Here is a 10,777-nt window from a genome sequence, read left to right on the forward strand (position 1 = left end):
GTGTTTGCTCCTACAATCTGTTCCCCTTCTGCTGTCAGTCAGTCACAGAGCCAAATGAGCCCACCCAATTCTGACACGCTGTCCCACTTTCACCCTTTTTGGTTTGTTTATGATGTCATCACTTCCACACGTGTGACCCAAGCATTTGATTTGACCCGGGCGCAGCTGTACCGCCCATGGACTGCCCGTATCCCATCACGTTATTGGCACCGTAGAAATTCATTCCTGCCATGTGTTGAGTCATCTGCGAGAGAGAGAGAGACAACAGAAACGGTCATTACAAGCATTTAACAGAAAACAACGATGACACTGACATTTGTTGTTTTCATTTGTTTTCCATCATTATTTTATTTGACGTTTATTGCTGTATCCCAATACGCATATTATCCATCTTATATAGTAGTCCAAAATAGAAGTACTGTAGTATGTCCTAAACCAGAGATGCTCAAACTAGGGCCCGCGGGCCAAAGTTGGCTCATGGTAAGCTTTGATTTGGCCCGCAATCCCATCTGAGAAGAGGGCAAGAATGATGGGGATGGTTTAGAGATTGTCATTTCAAATCTAATGCCTAGTTTAGACTGGGTGATTTTAGCCCCGATTTTGGCTCGCCGACAGGTTTTGAGAAATCGCCGACAAATGCCTGAAATCACAGGCAAATCGCTGCTCGTGCACGTGATTGACAATCCCACAGTATGAACTATCAAAGAGGCGATCTGAGAGAATCGCCGCTGAGTCGCCGATGCCTGTGAGATATTTGGCATGTTAAATATCTGGAGCTGTCGGCGATTCAAATCATGCCGTGTGAATTGAGTTTTGACTGAAAATAACATCAGCGATCGCCTACAGCCAATGAGAGAGCAGCTTTTACTTGTGTGTGCGTGTGTGTACCTGCTGTAGGCCAGCGGGAGGCTGGGGGAGAAGTAAAAGTGCTCTTTTTCGGTTTATTTGGACCCAAGAAATGGAGGAAAAACCAGTGGAGGTTTGACAGGACTCAGGAGCAACCGTGTCTGATTGACGTTTCATACAGAAATAGTTTATTATCAACGTTGAGGAGAAATGGCTAATTCCCTTTAAACCCAGGTGAGCAAACATGTACATGTTCTACCCCATTAAAGGCTTCTTTCTCATTATGTAGTTAATAACAAAAGATATACTGCGTGTTTTTGGCTGTGAGACGTAGTTTGGACGAAGTTGTCGGCGATTCTCCCTATAATAAAGTCATGCAATGTGAAAGTCCCTGTCGAACCATCTTGCAGTGTAAACAAAGCAGCGACGAAATGCTAACCTAGATAGTCATGCAGTGTGAAAGCATCTGTGACACGACTAGTTTGAAAATCATGCAGTCTGAACTCGGCATAATGTAACCTTTTGTTTGTTTTATTGTTAAAAGCGAACTGAAATCAAACGTTTCAATTAAATAGTATGAATTAATCAGATTTTGCTTAAGCTTAACTTACCTGCCTTATAACGGACTACAAAACTCAAGCTGCGTCCCAAATCGCATACTTATGCACTATTCTACGACATTTTGTAGTATATATAGTGTATGTAGTGTATTCACACTGAAAACTCTAAAAATATTAAGTGCACTTTAATTACCCGGATGACGCACTCATTCAGCCGCTAAAATGAAGTGTGTAATGATGGACACTTCACGCACTCAACGACCGCCGGTTTGCTTAAATAGCGGAAGGGGCAGAGCTATCGGACGCACATGTTGGATAACTTTATTTATTTTGGATGGTGAAAGCAAAATTCTCCTACGAGAGTGATTATAGCGCTTTATTTCACTTATTTGGCATCCGTCAAACGTCATCAGGAAAACAGTTTGAATTTCCGCTTAGTAAAAAAAACATTAGTGCTCCATTTGGGACAACACTACATACATATACTATCCTGTTGAGTGTGTAAGTGCATAAGTACATAGTGCATGAGTGCATAGTGTGCCATTTGGGACGCAGCTTCAGTCATGTAACACACACACCCAACCGGTTCCAGATCCTGACTGATTAGATACTCACAGCTGATACTCATGACCACTGATTATTTGGACTATTTAAACCCCTCTGTTCCACACACATGTTGCTGAGTATTGTTAAGCTGTTGCTGTCCGTACATAAGCGTTTTTCCCTGTTCCTGTGTTTTTGACCTATGACTGTTTATCGTGTTTTTGGAATACACTTCTGGATTGTCTACTATACTGTTTATGCTGGTTTTCCACCCTTGCCTGTTTGACCATTCTCATAATAAAGCTGCATTTGGAACTACCCCTGTGTGCATAGCATCCATATGCAACACACTGCATGTATGGGCACAAACAGGTCTAGTGTTTTTTTGTTTTGTTTTTTACAATTGTGCGAACAGCATTTGCACAACACCAGTCAATAATAATTCACTTGTCATTTCTGTACTAACTCGGTATCATGTATTTTGCTGCAAACACTACAAAATGGATTTAAGCTGAATGCACCTGAAATGTTAAGCACAATCAATGTAAACAAAGCCTAAACCATTTGCTTGGTAATCATAATTCCGGCGCTTGTTACCTGGCTGATGTTCCACTGCAGCTGTTGGGCCTGCTGTGCTCCATATGCCTGCTGAGGAACTGCTGCCATGTTTCCCATCATGCCGTTCTGCATTCCCATTACACCGCCCTGCACTCCTGCCATGTATGGAGGAGCAGCTGCCGCTCCAGTTTGCGGCATGACACCCGCCTGTCCCACTATGTTCATATGTGGAGCCATCATAGGTCCCATCATGCCCTGCTGGGCACCCAGGGCCTGGTATTGGCCATATCCTGCAGCAGGAACATAGCCCATCTGGGTTGCTCCCATGTACATGCCAGCTAAAACAGAAAAACATGCATAAACTTTACAGAACAACAGAAAGCGGCTCTGTTTCATTCTTAATCAGATCTCACCATGAGCCGCCATGTTTGTTTGTGGCGCTGTACTGCTGTACAGGGACAAGATTGAGTCCTTGGATAACTTTTTTCCACTGTCTTCACTTTTGGTTGGAGGATCAAGGAACAGACTGAGGTTTTCGGGCACTGATGCTGCTACCCGTCCAGTGGGCATAGACCCTGAGCTAGGCTACAATGAAAAACAAACAAACAAACAAGCAAAAATCACTTGTTTGAAAAGAAGTAGGGGCGGCATTGGTGGCTCAGTGGTTAGCAATGTCACCTCACAGCAAGAAGATAGCTAGTTTGAGTCCCAGCAGGGCCAGTTGGCATTTGTGTGTGGAGTTTGCACGTTCTCCCCGGTTTCCCCCACAGTCCAAAGACATGCGGTATAGGTAAATTTTGTAGGCTAAATTGTCTGTATTGTATGAGTGTGAATGAGTGTGTATGGATGTTTTCCAGAGATGGGTTGCAGCTGAAAGGGCATCCGCTGCGTAAAACATATGCTGGATAAGTTGGCGGTTCATTCCGCTGTGGCGACCCCAGAGTAATAATGGGACTAAGCTTAAAAGAAAATGAATAAATGAATGAAAGGGAGAAGGGGCGGCATGGTGGCTCAGTGGTTAGCAATGTCACCTCACAGCAAGAAGATTGCTGGTTCGAGTCCCAGCAGGGCCAGTTGGCGTTTGTGTGTGGAATTTGCATATTCTCCCCGGTTTCCCAGCAGTCCAAAGACATTCGGTATAAGTGAATTGGGTAAACAAAATTGGCCGTTGTGTATGTATGAGTGTGCGAGTGTGTGTGCGTGTGTGTGTGTGTGTGTTTGTGTGTGAATGCGAGAATGTATGGGTGTTTTCCAGCAGTGGCTGTAAGGGCATCCGCTGCATAAAAACATATGTTGGTGGTGAATTCCGCTGTGGTGACCCCTGATATTGTATACAAGTCAAAGGTAGATGAATGAGTGAATGAAATAGATTAGTCACTCAAAAATATAATAATCAAAATAATAATTAATTTGTGTAATTTGATATTATCATAATGTACATGTCCACATCTTTGAATGTCGATTGGCTGGTCACCCAGTCAGCTGTTCAGTCATTCAGTCAGTCAGTCAGTAAGACAGGCGGTTGGTCGACAGCGGCCTTTGGAGGGTTAACGCGAGAAAAGCGAGGGCGTGAACGGCACTCGCGAAAGAAATTTGAGATGCAAAACGTCCAAAGGACTACGTTTTTAGAATGAACCTGGGTTGTGAAAATTTGACTGAAGATTCCCAAAACAAACTTTTTACTTCAGTGGATTCACTTGGACAGATCAATTGTTAACCTAAAGCAGTGGTCACCAAACTTGTTCCTGGAGGGCAGGTGTCCTGCAGATTTTAGCTCCAACCCTAATCAAACACACCTGAACAAGCTAATCAAGGTCTTACTAGGTATACTTGAAACATCCAGGCAGGTGTGTTGAGGCAAGTTGGAGCTAAACCCTGCAGGGACACCGGCCCTCCAGGACCAGGATTGGTGACCCCTGACCTAAAGAATAACAATGTGCTCTAGCCAAATAAACACATCCATCACTGCAAAAAATATGAATGTAGCCCCAACCCAAATAAGTTAATTCTCTCTTGAAAACTCTTTACCGTGCTCCTTGCAGAGTTTGAGTTGCTGACGGCTGCAGGCAGAGAACTGAAGAGGTCGAGTGCAGGACTAATTTCAGCGCTTGGTTTGCCATTGGTCACTGGAGGTTGAGGTGCTAGGGCATCTAGAAAAGAGAACTTCAATGTAAAGGATCTATACTGACATGATTGTTCTGATAAGTGTACATATATTAGCATGTTACCTAGTCCTAGTAAGTCATTGACAGACTGTGACTGTTTCTTTGGAGTGCTTTTGAATTGTTGTGACTCGTCCTTTTTCTGCAAGACAAACATGTGTATATTTTGTGTTATTCAGTAATGACATCAATTTAATCAGTCCAAAGGAATTTATAATGAGTCTATGTATTTTGCTACTGTTTTTAAATTCAGGGTGTAAAAAATAAGGTTAGAAAAAAACATGATGAAAGCGTTTCCCAGCATTATTAACCACAGTCCCAAATTTGCTATTTTGTAAATGAATAACTGCCATGCTTATAACCCATTAAGAAAATCCTGAGGGAAAACATGACATAAATGAGTTTTCAAGGATTTAGGTTTATAGATCAGTAGTTAGCAACAAGGGGAATTCATTCATTCATTTTCTTGTCGGCTTAGCCCCTGTATGAATTCGGGGTCGCCACAGCGGAATGAACCGCCAACTTATTCAGCACATTTTTATGCAGCGGATGCCCTTCCAGCTGCAACCCATCTCTGGGAATAATATAAATATATATTTAAATAAATATAAATAGGGTGACACGGTGGCTCAGTAGGTAGTGCTGTCGCCTCACAGAAAGAAGGTCCCTGGTTTGAGCCTCGGCTGGGTCAGTTGGTATTTTTGTGTGGACTTTGTATGTTCTCCCTGTGTTCACGTGGGTTTCCTCCAGGTGCTTTTATTAGTCCAAAGACATGTGGTACAGGTGAATTGGGTAAGCTAAAATTGTTCATGGTGTATGTGTGTGAATGGGAGTGTGTGTGGGTGTTTGCCAGTGATGGGTTGCAGGTGGAAGGGCATCCGCTGTTTAAAACATATGCTGGATAAGTTGACGGTTCATTCCGCTGTGGCGACCCCAGATTAAAAAAAGAACTAAGCTTAAAAGAAAATTATCGAAGGAATGAATTTAAATATATATTTAAATGAATTAAAAAATAATTAAAAATAACATTCTATATATATGAAAATTTTATTTAAGTCTGGTGATTGACTGGGCCAATCTAAACTTGATTTTCTTTCTCTAAAACCCTTTGAGTTTTCCTGACTGTGTTTTCATGATTGTCTTGCTGAAATGTCCAGCCTGATTTCCCATTTCATCATTCTGATAATGTAGATGTTGGACTGAAGCAGCTAATATTCATTTACACTAACGAAAGGCAGAGGGTCACTGAAGAACTACTAAAGAGATTTCAGGTGCTGTCTGGGATTTCACTGCCTTTCTACACCTCCCTTTCTTCATGTGTTTAATACTTTTTCCTGCATCATTGCGTTTTATTACACACAACTTCATTTGTAAACTTATTTGATTTTTTTTCTTTTCATGTGGATTTCTTTGGTTGTTACCAAAATCCGGTGAAAATTTCAAGTCAACAGCACCTTTAGAATTATGTTTTCTGAGAAAAATGGTGAATTGTTCAATAATTATTTGATACTTATTAGTTTAAATATAAAATTAATTCAATTATTTTTATTATTACATTTAATGATTAAAATAATTAATTATATTGCTCCCCATAATGCTGTTTTCATCTGAGGAAGATACCATCCTAGAGAGCTCCGAACCATAGTGAATCAGTTTAATTTAAAAATATAGTTTCTGGTAATATAAAAAGGTTTGAAAAGAAGCTGCTTTGTCATAATTATAGTAGAAACACCCGGCATCGCAAAGCCTTAAATAAATGCTGCATTGAACAACAAAAGGCCTTTGAGTAAAAAAGATTGAGAGCTATTGTTATAAACAGCTGAAGTGCACAAATGTAGAAACCTACCAGCTTCATCTTTTCAAAAACAACGGGAGCCTCTTTTGTTACTGTTTCACTCTTTTCTTTCTGAAAATGCAAAAGAATGTTGTTATAGTTCAAAATCAAAGTGACAATCAAAACAAAATGAAATATTTTTATGGCAGAATCTCAGAACATACCCTGAATGACTGGATGTCAATGCATTTATCCATATATTTTTTCTTATCATATTTGTCACGAATAAAAATCTCAGCCGCTCTGCATGGCGTGGCTTAAGGAAAGACAGTTTAGAGGGAGAATAGAGAAAGGGAGAGTTTTGAGTTTATTGCCATATCAGCTTCTCCGGCTATGTCATGGCAAAATCCGGTAAAATTTGCAAACATTTCATAAATATCACTTTTTTTATAATAAAAAGATTGATAACAATAAAAAAGCATCAACAGCAATAAATGTTACATAAAACAAGATAAGTCAGAAACTGTTTTTTAAGATTTACCTATGATAAAAATTCTACCATTTTTGAAGGACTCGTGTTTTAAAATATAATCGCAAAAATCTCGCCAAATTAAAATTGTTGTCTGATAACATTAAAAACAACAGTTTTTCAGCTGTTGCAATATTGACATTTTAAAGGAACTTCCCCTTTGAGTAAATGTCTGAGTAATGGAAGGGGTGTTCATAAGGCTGTCACATGACATCACATGAATGTGAAAGAGTTATGTATGCTTATAACAATTGTTAGCAAGTGTCATTTGCTCATTTTACATGTAAAAATGACATTATTTGTTATTACAACTTGACGTAAAAAATACATTATAACTCATTTTTGTCTGTCATGACAACATTACCAATACAACAAAACTTGTCATAAATCTGTCATAAACAGGATTGCCATGAAGCTATTATGAATGTCATAAATTTTATAAGTGTCATTAATATATAAACAAAAACACACGCACACACACACACACACACACACACACACATATATATACAGTATATATATATATATATATATATACAGTATATATATATATATATATATATATATATATATATATATATATATATACATATATATATATATATATATATATATATATATATATATATATATATATATATATATATATATATATGTATATATATGTATATATATGTATATGTGTGTGTGTGTGTGTGTGTGTCTCATTTTCTTTTTCACCGCGAAATGAACTTCCAACTACTCCAGCATATGTTTTACGCAGCGGATGCTCCTCCAGCTGCAACCCATCACGGAGAAACACCCATACAGACAATTTAGCTTATCCAATTCACCTATTGCACATGTCTTTGGACTGTGGGACAAACCAGAGTATCTGGAGAAAACCCACGCCAACATGGGGAGAACATGCAAACTCCACACAGAAATTCCAACTGACTCAGCCGGGGCCCGAACCAGCGACCTTCTTGTTGTGAGGCAATCGTGCTTACCCACTGCAATATTTTATGTTTATATATATATTTTTAAACTCAACTACTGTTGAATGATTAAATATTAATAACACTCTTAAAAAATTTGACAGATTAATGACACTTATAATGAGGCATGTTAATGACAATTATTTTGTTCTACTTTACTGAAAAAAAGGGATCAGAAAATATTCATGACATTCATAATGGCTTCATGACAATCATGTTGATGACGGATTTATGAAAAGTTTTGTTATCTTAGTGATATCATAACAAACAATGTCATGACTGCATTTAAAATGACATAAATGAGCAAATGACATTTAATAACAGTCGTCATAAGCATGCATAAAAACTCATTTGCATTTCATGACAGTTTTATGAACACCACATTCAAGTAAATAGTTGCCAAATAACCTTAAAACATGCATGTATACACACACACATTCTATGTACTAAAGGATACTGGTCTGTCTCTGGGCGCTGGAAGCACTCTGGTAAAAAGGCCTCATATAGTCTCCGAGCTTTGGCGTTCCCCATTTCCTGAACAGACTGAGCACAAAGTAACATACACATAAACACTATTTCTATATCATCCATACATATGGTGCCCTTTAAATTGGAAACATTGAAAGCTCACCTGTATCTGCTCTTGAGTCCACTGGTCCAGGTTTACAGATTTCACTCGTGAGATGTGAACACCAAGATTCCGGTGGATTCCCGCACAGCGGATACAAATGAAGATACCAAGATTCCAGGATGCCCATCTGGGACCTGATAGACAAAGAAAAAGAATAAGAAACATGGCATTAGAGAAATAAAACTTTTTTTTTTCTTTTTCTAGGACAGGACTACAGTCAATCAGTTTACCACCAGTCTACCATTTCATTTACTACAAAAATAATAAATTTGCAACTTAATTTTTAAATTATTTTTAATTTCATCAAACATGATGGAAGAGTAATTCATTTTCTAAAATGGTCTAATCCAGTTGTCCTCAACCACCGAGACACAGACTGGTATCGGTCTGTGGATCAATTGGTACCGGGCTGCAAAAGAAATCATTAATTATTTCCGTTTTATTTATTATAGAGTCTGAACAATCTTTTATTTGGAAAAATCTTTTATTTTGCGTCACTATGTCTGTGCAAGAAGATCAGCTGCTGGAGATCCCAAATGATGGCGGCCTTTTAGGGGCCATTCGCATGTTGTCTTTTCTAGAGTTTGCGCAAGTTCATTGTTTCCAATGGCGGTGCGCAGCTTGCATCAGAACTTGTAGCAAGAGTTTTGTCAGCTTGTCTATATCTGAGAAAACGGTTGATGTTTTTTTTTTTTTTTAACGCAGCGGATGCCCTTTCAGCCGCAACACATCTCTGGGAAACATCCACACACACACACACACACACACACACACACACACACACACACACACACACACACACTCATATACTATGGACAATTTAGCCTACCCTATTCACCTGTACTGCATGTCTTTGGACTGTAGGGGAAACCGGAGCACCCGGAGGAAACCCACGCGAACACGGTGAGAACATGCAAACTCCACACAGAAACGCCAACTGAGCCGAGGTTCGGACTAGCGACCTTGCTGTGAGGCGACAGCACTACCTACTGCGCCACTGCATTACCCCTAGAATCATCATCATCATTGGTTCATCATTAAGGTCAAAAGTATTTGCCCCTTTAAGCTATATATTCTTCAACAGTCTACAGAACAAACCATGATTATACAAAAATTTGCCTAATTACCCTAATCTGCCCAGTTAACCTAATTAACCTAGTTAAGCCTTTAAATGTCACCTTAAGCTGCAAGGAAGTGTCTTAAAATATCTAATAAAATATTATGTACTGTCATCATGGCAAAGATAAAATAAATCAGTTATTAAAGATGGAGTTATTAAAACTATTATGTTTAGAAATGTGTTGAAAAAAATCTTCTCTCCGTAAAACAGAAATTGGGTAAAAATTAAAAAGGGGGATAATAATTCAGGGGGTTGAATAATTCTGAGATCAACAGTATCTAATAATAACAATTATTATAGAAAAACATTTATTTTGATAGCAATGTTCATTTATATATATCCTACATGATCTGACTGACTGAAATTCTGCAAATCATTATTATGCCATAACAATTCAACTTCCTGTGGGGAGTGGCCAGCCCAACTCAATTGATATTCCATCTCATGAACAGAAACAGCGAAAAAAATAAATAAATCAGAATTCATCCTAAACTCAAGCAATTTAATGAGTCAGTGAAGGAGAGAATGGCCAGAAAAACACAGACAGAAGGGAGCGAGTGATAGAGAGAGCCTGCTGAGGAGAGATATTTACATTCTCCTGCCTGGCATTAGAAGAGAAAATAAGAAGCTTCGCGCACCGCAATGACTAATCCAGTTTGGGCAGTCATGTGGACACGCTGGCACAACGCTGATAACACACATACACACACACACAAACACACCCACCAGCCCCTGCAGCATCTGTAGTCCTTCCCACTGCTCTTAAATCATACATGATAAAGCCCACACAACATTCAACAAAGCCATCTGAATCTGAACGCTGCCTGAAGGTGCTCTTATCACCATTTTATTCCCCGTTATGTAACCGTACTCCACTGAGACATGATGAGCGAGCTTCAAAGACAAAGCTCCAAGCGGAAGAGATTTTCGGCTTTTATAACGCAATGCCGATTTAGTCCGAAAGGTGGCAGCAGCGCGTTGTGTTTTTGCTCTGGTTGGTCTCCTGATGTGATGTCAGAGAGGATTGTTGTGGCAACATTTCTGCTTAATTGCTTGGTGTTTTCTGGAACGAGCGCA

The 10,777-nt window shown here is 39.2% G+C and overlaps 1 protein-coding gene across 3 annotated transcripts in view; it reads right to left on the minus strand.

The window, feature by feature from the left end:
* smap2 (small ArfGAP2) overlaps positions 1–10,777 on the minus strand; it is a 33,796-nt gene that overhangs the window by 1,244 nt on the left and 21,775 nt on the right. The window contains exons 1-10 of one of the 3 annotated variants that reach the window (XM_087294484.2): positions 10,427–10,609; positions 8,581–8,714; positions 8,407–8,492; positions 6,668–6,746; positions 6,516–6,575; positions 4,736–4,811; positions 4,536–4,657; positions 2,921–3,092; positions 2,547–2,845; positions 1–244 (exon numbers count right to left, since the gene is read on the minus strand). The exon at positions 1–244 is cut by the window's left edge and continues 1,244 nt beyond it. In XM_087294484.2, the coding sequence (XP_087150610.2) occupies positions 119–244; positions 2,547–2,845; positions 2,921–3,092; positions 4,536–4,657; positions 4,736–4,811; positions 6,516–6,575; positions 6,668–6,746; positions 8,407–8,492; positions 8,581–8,714; positions 10,427–10,475 (1,203 nt within the window). In that variant the 5' untranslated portion in view covers positions 10,476–10,609 and the 3' untranslated portion in view covers positions 1–118. 3 annotated transcript variants of the gene reach the window in all.

This window comes from Danio rerio, chromosome 19 (genome assembly GCF_052040795.2).
Source record: "Danio rerio strain M-AB ecotype USA chromosome 19, GRCz13ab, whole genome shotgun sequence".
NCBI classification, from domain to species: Eukaryota; Metazoa; Chordata; class Actinopteri; order Cypriniformes; family Danionidae; genus Danio; species Danio rerio.